Below are 17,083 nucleotides of genomic sequence, written 5' to 3' on the forward strand. Positions count from 1 at the left end.
GTTGCTTATGAGGATAACAGTATAGAGGGAAGTCGCTAAGTAGTGAAAATTCGCGAGAACCGGAGGAGACTGCAGGGGTTTTTAACTCAGCAACTAACTTTTGGTAGGAGAAATTGCCAAGGTGATATGATATACTTCAGAAGGGCAAAGATAACTCTGGCCTGTCCCCTTTCTGGATATTGTTCTTCCTTAGAAGAACAAGAATTGTGGCTTTGTAAGCCCAATAGCAAAAGCAAATGAGGGACATTGAATCCAGAAAAGCTGGAAGAAAAAGTAACAGGAAAGAAAAGGTAATGTAGTTTCCTTCTGGGTCTGATCTGTGTTTAGATATCTAGATTTACTCTTTGTAATAGCAATAGTAATATTTTGGTAGCCATGTGATTTCTGGAAATGGCTATTTTCTGAGACTGGGCGATGAGTGAGCTAATGTGGCTCAGTATATATGGTGCCAGTCTTTGGAACCCAACTATTGACTTCAATTAATTGATTATTTTGATTTTATTTTATCTTAAAAATATTTATTTAATTTTTTTTGTTACCTAGTATTTATTGAGTATTTGTTTTGGTTATTGCATTAGTGTTTGATAACTAAGAATTTGTACTACTTGAAATAACAAGGGCTTAAAAGTTTCAACCCTTCCATTTTAGAAAGACCAATTAAATAGAGAGGCTGAAATTCCCCCTGCTATATGCCACAACATATACTATGCAGGGAAGGAGACTAGTGTATTCCTGCTTGATTTATGGGGGAAGAAATTGTAAATGTTGTAAGAAAAAAATAAGATATCCAGGAACTCATCAAATGAATTATAAAATTGACAGGGTTTGTATATTTAATCATCTTATTTTGTGAAAATTATTACACTGTCATTATGAAGTATTTGAATGTTCCTAAGCTATTTGCTTCAAATATAGTACTGATAGTGTAGTTTTCTTTTCATGCTTCTTGTGCTTGGATTCATTGAGCTTCTTGAATCTGTGGGTTTTTTGGTTTTCATTGAGTTTTGAAACTTTTCAGGCATTATTTCTTCAAATACTTTTCCTATCCCTCCTCTGCCTCCTTGGTGTTTTCTAATCACACATATATTAGGTGTCTAAAAGGTGTTCTACAGCTCAGTGATGTTCCATTTATTTATTTCTACATTCTTTTTTTCTCTTAGTTTCATTTTTGATAGTTTATATATATGTTTCATTGAGTTTTGTTAGGGAGTGCAGTTAAGTTACATGGAAAGAGCCTGATCCTTTGGATCTTGATTATAAGATTTGTTAGGTAGGGTCAGAGTAGCATCAACTCTGGGGCCAATGATTCCCCACTAACAGGGCTCTACCTAGTGCCCCATGAATTACGAGTTTTTCTGGGGTGGCTGGTGGAAACAGACGCTATTCCTAATCATATACAAACAGCGGAACTGTTGTTCCCTGTTATCTTTTCAGCCATTTTTTCCCCTCCAGTTCATGTAGCTTCTTCATGGGCACTCTGCTGAATATCAGAATAAGGTCACTGCGAATCTCCAGGTTTCTCACTGGAGAAACTGCTGTTCTCCATCCTCCTCTAGTCTGTGCCATGAACTCTAGCTGCCTGTTCTCAGACTCTCAGCTCTGACTTCTCAGCTCAGGGATTCTGCTCACATCCCCTTTGGTTTCTCCTCCTTTTGCTGCAGCCTCTCAAGTCATTAAGTCAGGGAAATTGTAGGACTCATCTTGTTTGTTTTCTTTCTTTCAGTGATCACATCATGTCCTTCATTGCCTGATATTCAGTATCTTGGAAACTGTTATTTCTTATATTTTGTCCATCTTTTTTCTCCTTCAGGTAGAAGCATAAATTTGTTTCTTGTTACACCACCTTGACTGATTTTATTTTAAAATATTTTCCTAATGGCATTTTATTTTTTCTTCTGGTAATGTATAATTAACATTTATGAAATCAGAGTATTTATTTAGAATTCAAGATAATTCAGATCAGGTGAGGCTTTGCGTTATTATTAAAAGAAAAGAAAGAAACATACAGTGTGAGGCCCAGAGTTTTATCTTTGGCCTTTTAATTTACCACCTGTAATGGCTGTGTCACTCCCCTGCTTGAAATTCTCTAATTGGACATTGTAATTAGCATAAAGTCCAACTTTTCACTCTGACATTTAAGTTTATGCATGTTTTGAAATTACACTCCGATTTTCTCTTTGCACGTCCCTTCGGAAAGACGTCCAGGCAGAAAACAGGCAATTTCAGGTCTTTTTCTTCTCTTTGGGATTCCAGTTCTTTGCTGCCTGTGGTGCTGTTACCTAATAACAGTTTCGTGTATTATGCTCAGTTTTCTTGTTGTTTTAGTGGGAAGATGAACTTGATTCCAGTTACTATGTCAAGGCTGGAAGAAGTGCCTTACTTTAATTATTCTTTTCTCTCCTCTTTCTAGCATTCTTCCTATCACAAAGGAATCATGGACAATGATTTCTGGTTTCCTTCAGCTCATTGCTGTGTATCTGCTAAGATGAATGGTTAATTTGTAAATTATAAACTACTAATACATATAAATACATTATTGAAACATAATACTAATACATACAAGTACTAATAACTGGTAGGATCTGTACTTCGAATTTCATACCTGTCTACTACTGTAGATTAAGATAACTTCTCATCTTAAAGTTAAGTGGATGCCTCAATGGAATAAAGTTCTTTCTGTGGAAACAGTCAAATATTTAATTTAAAAAATTAACTTAGACTTTATTTCCCCAAAGTAAGCTAAACTATCAAGTTTTTACTTTCTTTATGGAAAAGCTGCTAGTATTTTCTATTATCTTTAATTGGCTATTGTTTTATATTTTCTCACACTATCAAGTAATGATTAACAAAGTATCTCATCTTGTGCTATTATTATTTTACTTTTTTAAAAAAGTTTTAAATTTAAATAATCTGTGTACCCCACATGGGGCTTGAATGCACAGCCCTGAAATCCAAGAGTCACATGCTCCGCTGAGCCATCCAGGAAGGAGCCTCTATATTATTTTACTTTAGATATTATTTTGGCTTTTAGTGTGATGAATGTTTCCTGTTATGCATGAGAGCTGTGATTTAATTTCATGGAAGCATCTGTACTAAATTTAGAGTGATACATTCAAGGCCGGTGTTTCATATTTTAGTAGGCTCTATATTTGGAAGTGTTAGGTCACAGTGTATATATTTTGAACAGCTTGTGGATGGAATTTGAAATGAAACATGAATCTTTTTGGTTTTGATTAGTATTATTTGTTCTTTGCCTATGATTAATTTTTTCCAAAGTTAAACTTCAGATATTTTCATTTTTTAATAATTCTTATCTGGATCAGTGACTGACTACTGGTGATATCCCTTTATGGGGAACATTATTAACAGAATTATTATCCTTAAGCTGGATTTCGTATAATAAAGCACTTAGAATGCCTGCTAGTGGCCTATAGGATTTTATTACGCTACAAAGAATAATCTTCCCCCAATTTTTCTGATCAACAGATAATTTATCTATGCACTGACCGTTCCTGTGCCATAACCAAAGAGCCATATCTGCAAAATGCTCTGCTAGTTTTATCGCAAATGCTGAAGTACATCTTTACTTTTGTGTTTGTCAAGCAGCTGTTAATATTTTACTCTCTTCTTTGTAACAAATATTCTAGCCACCTATCTAATTCAAGTTATATATCACCCACATTTTTTGCCCACTCACACATTCCTTTTAGGCAGGTTTCACGTTGCATTATGTCTACTCTTATCCCTTTCTTGTTTTGTCAGTTGAAGATAGGCCTGTTAATTTTCCTTCCCTGTCATAATTGGCATTACTACTACACTATCTAATTCTAGTTTTAAACAATGAAAAGCCTTCTAATGGCATATGGCGTATATTCAATTCATGGTTTTATTTTACATTTATGCCTCCCTCCCTCCCTTCCTTTCTTCTTTCAAAGAATATTGAGTAGCTATTTTTTTTTTAAGATTTTATTTATTTATTTGACAGAGAGGGATCACAAGTAGGCAGAGAAGCAGGCAGAAAGAGAGGGAAGCAGGCTCCCTGCTGAGCAGAGAGCCCGACGCGGGGCTCGATCCCAGGACCCTGAGATCATGACCCGAGCTAAAGGCAGAGGCTTAACCCACTGAGCCACCCAGGCGCCCCTTGAGTAGCTATTGTTTAAGGCATCACAGTAAATACCTAAATTAGTGCAGAAAGAGACATGGTGCTGTCCTAATGGAGCTTCCATTCTAGTTGGAGAGACAGAAAAAAACCAACAAGTATGCATACAGTTTAATAGTTGTTTTAAGTGCTGAGCAAGAATAGCAAGGATTAGATCTGCCTGAGATTTTGCTGCTTCCTCAAGGAAGAGAGGGATCTTGCCGTGTGAAGGAGAAGATGAGCCTTCAGGAAGAGTGAATGTTCAGGAAACTGAAGGAAAAACAATGGTTCTGGAATTTATTTAGCTGGGTAGAGAATGGCAAAACTATGAAGTTGAAGGATGGACAGAGGATAGATGATCTGAGACAAACAGGTCTTTGAAAGAAATTTGGATTTTTCTTTAAATGAAAAGGAAAGGCAATGTAGGATTTTATGTTAGAGAATTATATTTTCTTTTTCTACTTTAAAGGCAGTGGGTTGGAGAGGAGCATGAGTAGGAGAATGGACACCAGTTTGGAGGTGTTCTAATAACTTAAGCCAGGGTTAGTGATAACCTCCAGAATGGTTAGCAGTGGAGATGTAAAGAAGTGAGTGGATTTGTGGTAGACTTTGAAGGGAGAATCAGAAAGACTTGCTGATGGATTGTTGGGGAAGTGTGACCTGAACTTAAGAGGAGCAGAGACCTTTTTAGGAAGAGAATTAGTGGTATTAGTATTTTGGGATTGGGATAAAGCCAGGTTTTTGTTAAAGCTAGAATATAAATGGAAAGTCCTGATAAGAAGTATAAGTAGTTTTCTAATAATAGAGCAGGACTTTTTGAGGGTATGGGATTCTTTGAGGGAGTATCCTGGATCAGATTAGGAAATATTGAGGGCAATATAAGGTTGATAATTAGGGTCATGATACATACCTTGGAAGGCTTGGACTTCCCACAGTGACTACAGTAAACAGGGCTTTTAGGCAGGATGAGATGTGCCCTTCTGGGAGGAGGAAGCCAAGACCGTATTAGTTGTGTCATCTTTAGTGTTAGCTTTCAAGAAGGCTTCTCTCCTAGGCTGCAAAGCCTCTAACACAGAATTTCAAAAATTTGTTGCTACAAAGAACTTAGAGAATATTTATTTTTTGAAGATAGATAATGAAACACTGATTCCTCTCACTTTTTTCCCTTTTCTTTTCTTTCTATCTTTCTTTTTTTTGGGGGTAGCTTTAACATTTTGTATATGCTATAGAATGTTTTCCCAATGTTGTGTTTTTTAGTGGGATATATAAATATATATGTATAATATAAATATAAAATGAAAAAGACAAAGGTATAAGAGTTATTAGGACATTTAGTTTGTTTTTGATCCATGTTTATATAGTTTTGTTTTTCACTGTTTTCATCTTGGTAAATTTTATTTTTTAATTAATTAATTAATTATTTAAAGATTTTGTTTATTCATTTGAGAGAGAGCTAAAGAGAACACAAATGGAGTGGAGGGGTACAGAGGGAGGGAGAAGCAGGCTCCCAGCTGATCAGAGAGCCTGACTGTGGGCTGGATCCCAGGATCCCGTGATCATAACTGGAGCCAAAGGCAGACACTAGTGACTGAGCCATCCAGGTGCCCCTAAATTTTATATTTTAATGGTAGAGGTACATCAATTTTAAGTTGCTTTGTGCTATATGGAGTATATTATTAGTTAGATTTTTGAATTTCAAAGTAAGTATGATGATTCATAAGCCACATTTTATTCCATGTTTATAATAGCATTTCACAACTACAATGGCCCTTGTCCCTAAACAAATGTTAACTTTTAAAAAAGGTTAACTTTTAAAAAAAGGTATGTTGAAGTGTATCAAAAACAGATTATCAAGTTAGACCCTGGCGAGTTCTGACTGTGATTAAGAATTTGCTTCTTTTTGGCTATTATTTTGATTTGGGTGCTTATTCAGATTTTTAAAATTAACATATAATGTATTATTTGCCCTGGGGTACAGGTTTCTGAATCATCAGGCTTACACATTTCACAGCACTCACCATAGCACACACCCTCCCCAGTGTCCATAACCCAGCCACCCAATCCCTAACCCTTTTCCCCACAGCAACCCTCAGTTTGTTTCCTGAGATTAAGAGTCTCTTATAGTTTGTCTCCCTTTCCATCCCATTTCATTTTTTATTACCAAAAATATAAATAAATAAATAAAAATAAAAATAAAAACAAATAAATAAATAAATAAAAAATAAATGCTCGTTTTTTCCTTCCCTATCCCTCATGGTCCCCAGCCCTGCCTCTCAAATCCCTCTTATCAGAGAGATCATATGATAATTGTCTGATTGATTTATTTCGCTCTACATAATACCCTCTAGTTCCATCTGCTTATTCAATTTTAATTTAGGATTCTTTTGGAACATTAACAATGAAGAATAATTCTGTTCATTCACAGAGCAAAAGTAATAGCATAGAAAATTATTCCTATCTTCAGTAAATGTCTGACATCATATCTTATCTATTTTTTTTCTTATCTATTTTTTAATCTTTAACATGGATCTTACCTGACCATGGAAAATCTCGAATTGTTTCTGAATAGAATTTTGAAGGCCTATAGTGAAGGTATTCCTCAGTTACTTATTTTAGTATCTAGAAACTAGAATATCTAATAACAAATGACTTGTTCTTCTAGCAGTATCCATATGCCCGCTTGTCCCATACCCGACATTACATGTGTCTGCTTTAATGAAATATGTTGTGCTGGAAAAACCTTTGAGAGCTAATGGTATTTACTAAGAAATGAGAATAGATAGAAATACAGGGATTACCAGTATTTAAGACATAAGCAGCAAAAGAGAAGCAGGTACAAAGATTGAGAAGGGATTTTTAGGAAGAGGAGAAGACAAGTTGGTATGTGGGAATATGACAAGTCATGCAAACTGAAAAAGAAGAGTTTCAGGAAGAAGTGAGTCAGCAGAATCAGATCAAATGCTAAGAATAAAGGTGATTAAATTTCTGTTGAATTTGACTGTTAGGGAATGGTGACCTTACTGAGGCAGTAGGATGGTGTGGCAGAAGCATATATCATGTGTTGACAAATAGACAAAAGTGGTAAAATGATGATTGCAAATGTGGACTCTCAAAGAGTCCAATATCTTTCATAGAATATTACATTGTCTCTGATTACTAAATTTTGAAGTATTTGTACTTGCAGTTGAAGATGTTAAATATGAACCATTCATAGCTATTGCACAATTGCCAGAAACCTGGAATTTTATATTAATGTAATAATTTGTGTAAAACTAAATATCCTGAATACTTACAGCACAGTAAAATGGAAATCTTTAATACAGATGCTAATTTTATTTCTTTATTTGTTTCAAAAGTCTTGGCTACTTATGATTCAGCAGACGGAACAGCTTAGTAGAATAATGAAGACACATGCAGAGGACCTAAATTCTGGACCCTTACACAGGCTCACCATGATGATCAAAGACAAACAGCAGGTGAAGAAAAGTTTTGTAGGTGTTCATCAGCAGATAGAGGCAGAGATGATCAAGGTTAGTCTTTCTACTCTGGAATTCTTTTGTTAATGTGATTTTCAAATTCACGAGATTATTTTACTTTGTTTGACTTTAAAAATTGTTTGTTCATCATTTTATGATGAGAAATAGGTTTTGGGGTCTCTAATAAGTACTATTTTATTCTTTTTGAATATAAAACAATTGATTATAAAATATACTGTTACTTTATGTTCTCTGAAAGAAAAAGAATGCTGCCAATTAAACTATGATGCAGTGCTTTCTTATCACTTGGAATTTGTATTTTTTACTTACTGAAATAGCTCTTCTAGGTTTTATGATTTTTATTTTTACTCTGCATATAGTAAAAAAGAAAATCTAGACAAAGTAAGATAGGATAATTTTAAAAATTTTCTTCCCGAGTTTGTCCCTTCTGGATAACTTCTTACAGTGTTTTTTTATTATAAAAATTTCGAATGTACAAAAGAAGAGAGAATAGTAAAACAGACTCCTATTGACTGATCCACTCACAGAGTCAAGTTTTTTTTTAAATCTATATTCACATACTTTTTCTAATACACTGGATCATTTTAAAGAAAATTGCAGGTATCATTTTGTCCATAAATATTTTAGCATGTATTACTGAAATGAATACTCTTAAAAAAAAACAAAAATAAAAACTTAACCATATTATCATTAACCCACCTAAAAATAACAGTGATTTCTTTGGGTTATTAAATATCCTGACTGTGCTCAAATGACTGTTGTTTAAATGTTTTTTACAGTTGGTTCATTTGAATCATGGCTCATACATTGTTTTTGAGTAGTTTTCTTTTAATCTGTAGGTACCTCCCCTGAGGTACCTATTTTAAATGCTATTTATTTGTGGAAGAAACTGGGTACTTCACTAAAGGTTCCAGTGCTGCCAGCCTGATCAACCTATTGAAAAAGTTTCTCTTTAGTCATTCACCAAATAGGTTTAGAAGCAATTGATGTTTGCTGCTTAGATCCATTATTTAGTAGGTGTTATAAAATGGCAGTATTTTACTTCTATCATTCCTAATGCGATTGTTAGCTTTAATTTTTTAGTAAAAACTTTTCTTATATCAACTGTTTGGCTACCATGAGGTATAGTTCATAAACAACAAGCAGGATAAATGCTTGCTTTTTGCAGTTAATTAGCCAGTTTGGAGAACAATGAATTAGTTCTTTTTTTTTTTTTTTTAAAGATTTTATTTATTTATTTGACAGACAGAGATCACAAGTAGGCAGAGAGGCAGGCAGAGAGAGAGAGAGAGAAGCAGGCTTCCTGTGGAGCAGAGAGCCCGATGCAGGGCTCGATCCCAGGACCCTGAGATCATGACCCAAGCTGAAGGCAGCAGCCCAAACCACTGAGCCACCCAGGCGCCCCAATGAATTAGTTCTTTAGCAAATTCAAAAGTTAAGACTTCCAGTCTTAACTTCCAGTTTCCACTCTGGCCTATAAGAAATATGGAAGTTGTGACTCCATCCTAACAAAAATTTAAAATTTCAGTAAATTGAAAAATCAACATCTCTCCTTGATCCTTAAGAGAAATGAGGTGACAGAGCTAACGGCTCCCCCTAACATTGGAGAGACAGACAAGTGAATACAGAGAATCACAATTTATCAAAGCGAAAACCTCTTTGGGAAGCAGTGCTCTGTACAGGAAAACCAGAACTGTAACTGACAAATTCTGGATGCTCAGCGTGGACAATCTGACAGTTAAAAACTTCAGGAGGAGCCAGTTATTGAGAGTACTTCATGCTGTTGTGACTTTTACTTCCCAGACCTCTACCAGGTTCTCACAATGAATATTGGAGAAAAATCTCATTCTCCAGTGTGGGGAGGGGAAAGGGAACCATTTTGGTACATGCCAAAGCATTCTGTCCTTAATAAAGTCTGCTCTCAGGAGAAACCGTTTACCCTTAAACTGACTAATCTTGGGGAAGGGAAATTCACAACTCCTACTCACTCTGAGGGGGGAGTGAGCTAGTCAGCTGAGTAGCACATGTGAAGTACATAGCCAGAGAGGCACAGACTCAGTAGAAGACTGAATTATACTCTAACCATAGGGTATAAAATGCTTCCTCTTTTCTGACAGCTTATTCTTAGAGGCCTATTTAATCAGTTTCTTTTACCTGGTACATCCTGGTATATCCTGCCTAGCAATCAAGAAAAAGTAACAATGGATAGCAAAAGGCAAAAATACACAACTGGAAGACACAGAACAAGCATCAGACCTAGACACAGTAGAGGTGTTAGAATGATCAGACTAGGAATTTAAAACAACTATGTGTAATATGCTAAGGGCTCTAATGGATAAAGTAAAAAGCATGAAAGAACAGATGGGTAATGTAAGCACAAAGATGGAAATTCTAAGACAGAAAAAAAAGTCATTCTAGCATATTCTCAGGCTCTAGAGAGCAAAGATGGTGTTAACAGAAATGAAGAATGACTTTGATGAGCTTAATTAGAGATTGGACACAATTAAGCAAAGAATCTCTGAAGCTGAGACTATATCATTTGAAGTCTACACAACTGAAAAGCAGAGAGTAAGGACTGAAAAAAAAAAAAAAAGGAACAGAATAACAAAGAACTGTGGGCTAACTAAAAAAGGTATAGCATATGTATAATGGGAATACCTGAAAGAGAGGAAAGAGAGAAAGGAACAGAAAAGATTTTTGAAATGATAATGACTGCAAATTTCCCTAAGTTAATGTCAGACAGCAAAGAGCTGATCCAGGAAGCTCAGAGAACACCAAGCAGAATAAATGGCCAAAAAACTACACAAAGGCATATCAATTTCAAACTACAGATAACCAAAGGTAAAAAAAGAAAAGAGGCCTGAATAAAAAAGCACCTTTACCTATAGAAGATCAAATATAGGAATTACATCTGACTTCTCAAAAGTAAGTAGGCAGGAAGGAAATGGAATGAAATATTTAGATGTTGAGAGAAAAAAAACCCCACAATCCTAGAATTCTAAACCCTGTAAAATTATCCTTCAAAAGTGAAATAAAGCATTTATTAAACAAACAAAAATTGAAGAAACTTGTAGCCAGTGGATTGAGAAGGAAAATGAAAAAGTTCAGAAACTCAGATGTACATAAGGAACGAAATAGCATTAGGGAAAGAATGTGAAGATAAAATAAAACTTATTTTTCTCATTCTTGATCTAACATGTAATAGTTTATTGAAAATAATAATAGCAATAATATTCAATTATGTATGGTCATATATCTTGGGTGTGTACATTTGTATACATACGTATATAAGTTTATGTTGCTTATATATAAGTAAAATGAAAGACATTAATGATATACAGGATAGAAAGGAGGTATTAGGATTATTTTTGTATTGTAAGGTACTCATACTACCTGTGAAGTGCTATAGGGTTCTTTGAAAAGAGTTTTTATTAGTTTTAAACACATATTGCGAACTCCAAGAAACCTACCAAAAAAAGTTAAAAAAGAAGTATAACTGGGGGTGCCTGTGCTCAGTTGGTTAAGCCTCTGCCTTTGGCCTGGGTCATGATGTCAGGGTCCTGGGATCGAGCCCCACATTGGGCTTTCTGCTCAGCAGGGAACCTGTTTCCCTCTCTCTCTCTGCCTGCTGCTGCTCTGCTCTGATCTCTCTCTCTGTGTCAAATAAATAAAATCTTTTAAAAAAAGTATAATTGACATATTAGAAATGAGAGAGAATAGAATTGTATAAAACATCAAAACCACAGAAAAAAGTGGTGGAAGACAAAAATAGGAACAATAATAAGGGTACCAAATAGGAAACTAACAAATATGATTGCCATTAATCCAGGTATTTAAGTAAGTTCTTTGATGGTTAGTGGTCTAAAGGAGCCGATTAAAGGACAGAGACTGTCAAAGTGGATTTAGAAACAAGACCCAAATGTATGTTGTCTACACGAAACCCATTTTAAATATTAAGATGTAGATTGGTAATAAGTGGATGGAGAAAGATATTCTATGCTAATCCTAAAAAAAGTATATTAATGTTAGAGCAGTCTTCAAAGCAAGGAAACTTACTGGGGATAAAAAGGAAGATTACATAATGATAAAGGGGTTAGATCTCCAAGACGTAACAATCCCTAAGATATATGTGCCCAACAACATAATGTCAAAATACTGATGGAACCGCAGGAACTGATAGAATTGCAAGGAGAAATAGATGAATACTCCGTTACAGTTGGAGACTTCAACACTCCTCATCAGAAATGAACAGATCCAGCAGGCAGAAAATCAGTAAGGTCATAGATGAACTTAATAATACCATTAATCAGTTAGATACAGTGCACATCTGCAGACTGTTTCATGGAATAACAGCAGAATACACATTCTTCTGAAGCTTACATGGGAGATTGAACAGATGCACTACATTCTTGACTGTAAATCATACCTTAATAAATTTAGAAGAAGAGAAATCATCCAGTGTCTGTTCTGAGACCACAGTGGAATTAAACTAGAAATCAGTAATACAAAGATAGCTGTATCATAGTGTACTTCTATTTTCAACTTTTTGAGAAACCTCCTTACTGTTTTTTAGAGTAGCTTCACCAATTTGCATTCCAACCAGCAGTGTAAGAAGGTTCCTCTTCTCTGCATCCTTGCCAGCACCTGTCGTTTCCTGTGTTAATTTTAGCAATTTTGATGGTGGAGGTGATATCTCATTATAGTTTTGGTTTGCATTTCCCTGATAATGAGTGATGTTGAGCATCTTTTCATATATCTATTGGCCATCTAGATGTCTTCTTTGGAAAAGATGAAATGAAATACTTCTAAAAGGCACATGGATTAAGAAGAAATCTCAAGAGAAATTAAAACATATTTTGAACTAAATGATGAAAATAAAACGTACCGAAATTTGTAGGTTGCAAAAGTAGTACTTCAATAGAAATTTATAGTATTGAATATATGCTAGGAAAGAAAAAAGATCTAAAATCAATCCTCTAAACTTCTACTTTAGGGCATTAGAAAAAAATAGAAAGAGCAAATTGAATCCAAATTAAGCAGAAGAAAAGGCATAATACAAATTAGGGTGGAAATCAGTGAAAGTGAAAACATAAAGTCAATAGAAAAGTCAACAAAACAAAAAGCTGATTTCTTGAAAAGATCAATAATATCAGTAAGTTTGTAGCCAGGTTAAGTAATAAAAACAACATGGGCACAAATTACTAATAATAGGATTGAAAGAGGGGACATCAATAGTTCATATTAAAAGGGTAATTAAAGAATACTGTAAACAACTCTATGCCCACAAGTTTGGTTACATACAAGAAATTTGGCAATTCTCCAGAAGACACAGTCTGCTAAAAGCTCACACGAGAAGAAATAGCTGATCTGGATAGGTATATATCTATTGCAGTTATTGAATCAATAATTAATAACCTTTCAAAACCAAAAGGACCATGCTCAGATAGTGAATTCTTTCAAATATTTAAGGAAATAATCATACCAATTCTCTATGAATTCTTTCAGAAAAAGAAACTGAGGGATACTCCTAACTAATCCAAGAGATCACCATTACCAAACCAGACAAAGACATTAGAGGATAAAACTACAGACCAGTATCTCTCATGAACATAGATGCAAAATCCTTAACAAACTATTAGAAAATTAAATCCAACAATGTATAAAAATAATTGTGTATCATGATCAGTGAGATTTATTTCAGGTGTGCAAGGCTGGTACAACATTTGAAAATCGGTTAATGAAGTCCATCACATGAACACATTTGAAAAAGAAAAATCACATGAGCATGCAAATAAATGTAGAAAAATCACTTGACAAAAATTACAAAACCAGTACACATTCATGATAAAAACTCTCAGAAAACTAGGAAAAGAGGAAACCTACCTCAACTTGATAAAGAATATCTACAGAAAGCCTACAGCTAGCATCATAAGTAATGATAAGAAACTTGAAACTTTCTCAATAAGATCAGAAGCAAGTCAAAGATGTTTTCTCTTACTGTTGCTTGTTAACATCATACTGGATGTTAATGCAGTAAGTCAAGAAAAGAAATGTATATAGACTGGGAGCAATGAATTAAAGCTGTAGTCTATTCACAGATGATATGACTGTCTGAAGAAAATCCAAGTGAATCAACAAAAAAACTTATAATTTATAAGTGATTATAACAAAGTTACATATGAAATGTTACTTTACAAAAGTCAGTCACTTTCTCTTGTACATCAACAATAAACAAGTGGAATATGCAATTAAAAACACAATATCATTTTCATTAGTTTCTCCAAGAATGAAATACTTATATACATATATGCAACATATATACAAGATCTATAGGAGGAGAACAACTGAATTCCAAGGAGAGAAATTATAGAAGAAATAATTGGAGACGTATTCCATGTTGGTTGATGAGAAGACTCAATATTGTCAAGATGTCAGTTTTTTATCAGCAAGATGTCAGCCTGCTCTTTAGATTTAACACAATCCCAATATTGACAAACTGATTCTAAAGTTTATATGAGAGGCAAAAGACCCTGACTTGTCAACAGAATATTGAATATGTAATATTATTTAGTACTCAGAGAAATTAGCTATCAAGCCATGAAAAGACCTGAAGGAAATTTACATGCATATTACTAAGTGAAAGAAGCCAATCTGAAAAGGGTACATACTACATGATTCTAACTATATGATATTCTGGAAAAGGCAAACTATAGAGACAGTAAAAAGATCAGTGGTTTCCAGGATTTAAGGGGGAGAGAGGAATGAATAGGTGCAGCCCAGAGGATTTTATGACAGTTAAAATACTTTATATGATACTATAATTATAGATATATGTTGTTATATATTTGTTAAAATCCATAGAATATACACCAGGCATGAAGCCTAATTTGAATTTTGGATGATAATGATGTGTCATTGTAGGGTCATCTGTTGTAAAAAATGTACCACTCTAGTAGGGGATGACTGTGCATTGGTACGTACAGAAGGTATATGGGAAATTTCTGTTATTTTCTGTTCAATTTTATTGTGAAACTAAATCTTCTCTAAAAAATAAAGTCCAGTATACAAAGTTAATTATTGAGTTTTCTTTTATTTTGAAGATTTATTTATTTGAGAAAGAAAGAGAGAGAATGAGCAGAGGGAGGGCAAAGGGAGAGAGAGCGAATCCTCAAGCAGACTCTGCAGAATGTGGAGCCTGACACAGGGCTTGCTCCTAGGACCCTGGGCTCGTGAGCTGAGCTGAAACCAGGAGTCGGCAGCCCAACCAAGTGAGCCAGCCAGGTGCCCCTTGAGTTTTCCTTTGCTTTTTTCTTTCTTTCTTACTTTTTTTTTCTTTTCTTTTTTAAAGATTTTATTTATTTATTTGACGGAGAGACATCACAAGTAAGCAGAGAAGCAGGCAGAGAGAGAGGGGGAAGCAGGCTCCCCACTGAGCACGGAGCCGGATGCAGGTCTCAATCCCAGGACCGCGAGATCAGGTCCTGAGCCAAAGGCAGAGGCTTAACCCACCGAACCACCTAGGCGCCCCGAGTTTTCCTTTTCTTAAAGGAATGGTTCAGACTCATTTATATCTGTATCATAGCTATCAATATTTTTTTGTGATTTTTTTTTTTTTTTTTTTTTTTTGTATATTGTTGTCCTCTGTTCCATCCAGAGCAATGGTGATGCAGAGTTCGTTAAAAGTGGACTCTGGAGGGGGTGCCTGGGTAGCTCAGTGGGTTGAGCCGCTGCCTTCGGCTCGGGTCACGATCTCAGTGTCCTGGGATCGAGTCCCGTGTTGGGCTCTGTGCTCGTTGGGGAGTCTGCTTCCTCCTCTCTCTCTCTCTGCCTGCCTGTCTGCCTGCTTGTGATCTCTCTCTCTGTCAAATAAATAAATAAATAAATCTTAAAAAAAAAAAGTGGACTCTGGAATATTCTTCCAAGTTGCTTATGCCCTTTTTGTAAGTTTTTGATGTTGCTGATATCTTAGTTTTCTCAAAGGTATATTAGAAGTTTTTCAAATACCATCTAAGACCCTTATTTTTTCCTTACATGCTATGTAAGTGGGTTTTTGACTATAGAATCAAGGACTTTCATTTGCTTAGTTTTTCCAAAGAAATAAAAAATACTCATATTAGAAGTGGTAAATTAGAACAAGTCCAAGTTACTCTGTATAATTAATATAAATATTTAAATTAGCTTTTTTATTAGAGAAAATATTTCTATATACAGCATCTTTATTGGTCTTTAAAGTTAATATGATGACAGCAGTATTTCTTGACTTGCTTTTCTAAGAAATGTTATTCTTTTTTCATATGCTGTTGAATTTATTATTGATTTCTAAACCAATTTTTAATATATTATCTATAATATATATTAAGGAGCAACTCTGTTCTGTAAGCAATAAAATATATATCAGTTAGTACTCTTGGATTTAAGTTTTTGACCATAAAATTTATTCTTTATTATTCTTTTTGACAGGTTACAAAGACAGAATTAGAGAAATTAAAATCCAGCTATAGACAGTTAATAAAAGAAATGAATTCTGCCAAAGAGAAATACAAAGAAGCTTTAGCTAAAGGTATGGAAAAGTTATGAAAAATTATTTATTTTAATGATTTTTATTCTTATCATTTGAGGATTGTCTTAATGAGTAGCAGATTGATTCCACTTAGGCCATTCACATTTTAAAAATGTGAAAATATGCCAAAATAGACTAATTGTCAAACTATTTAATGTCTTTTTATTTTTTGTTTTTTTAAATGACATATTTTTGAGTAGTTCATGCAAAATGAAATTATATAGCACTTGTAGTAGAATGCAAAGAATGTTTAAAATTTTTTCTCCAGCATCAGATTTACTTATTTAATTACTGAATACTGAATAAGAAAAATAAGGTCATATTTGTTTAGATACCTCTTTTAGTCCTCTTTTTACCTGTAGTATTTAAAAGCCATTAAAAGACAAGATTATTTTATGGCATTATTTTGCTTTCAATTTAATTTTATGTACCTATATTGTTCTAACATTTTCATAAGAACCTTTTGAAATAAATAGAAAGAAAAACATTATTTTTATTTTAAATAAGAGTTTATGGTTATGAGTCTTTAAATGTGAGTAAACAGTCTTCATATTTAAATTTTTTTAAATTATAGAAGTTGGAGGTTTTTTTTTTTTTAATTCTTCCTGTCTAAATATAAGCTTTATTAGCAGCTCTGTCTTCTTTTTCTCAACATATTTTCTCTTGGTCTTTTACTTGTGTATATATTGTTTTGCTGAGGTAAATCAAATAAATAGCTCTACATTTGAATATATCTTGCACGATGAAAATACCATGTTTTTGTTGTTAATCCCAATAGACTAGATGAGATACTGATGTAGATGGGTTTCTCCCTCCTTCCGTTTCTTACTTCTTTCCTTTGTCTTCACTCTTTCTCCTCTGGCTGCTCTCTGGTTGCTTTCTCCTCTT

General features: G+C 34.3%; 1 protein-coding gene across 6 annotated transcripts in view; it reads left to right on the forward strand.

Annotated features, from left to right (window-relative positions):
- FER (FER tyrosine kinase) overlaps window positions 1–17,083 on the forward strand; it is a 465,318-nt gene that overhangs the window by 59,505 nt on the left and 388,730 nt on the right. For all 6 annotated transcript variants that reach the window (XR_014310162.1, XM_082724902.1, XM_082724905.1 and 3 more), the window contains 2 exons: window positions 7,495–7,668; window positions 16,096–16,195. Coding sequence is in view for 5 of the 6 variants with exons in the window: in XM_082724902.1 (XP_082581028.1) it covers window positions 7,495–7,668; window positions 16,096–16,195 (274 nt within the window). In the remaining variant the exon portion in view is untranslated. The remainder of the gene's footprint in view (window positions 1–7,494; window positions 7,669–16,095; window positions 16,196–17,083) is intronic.

This window comes from Mustela nivalis, assembly GCF_964662115.1.
Source record: "Mustela nivalis genome assembly, chromosome: 3".
In the NCBI taxonomy this organism is placed as follows: domain Eukaryota; kingdom Metazoa; phylum Chordata; class Mammalia; order Carnivora; family Mustelidae; genus Mustela; species Mustela nivalis.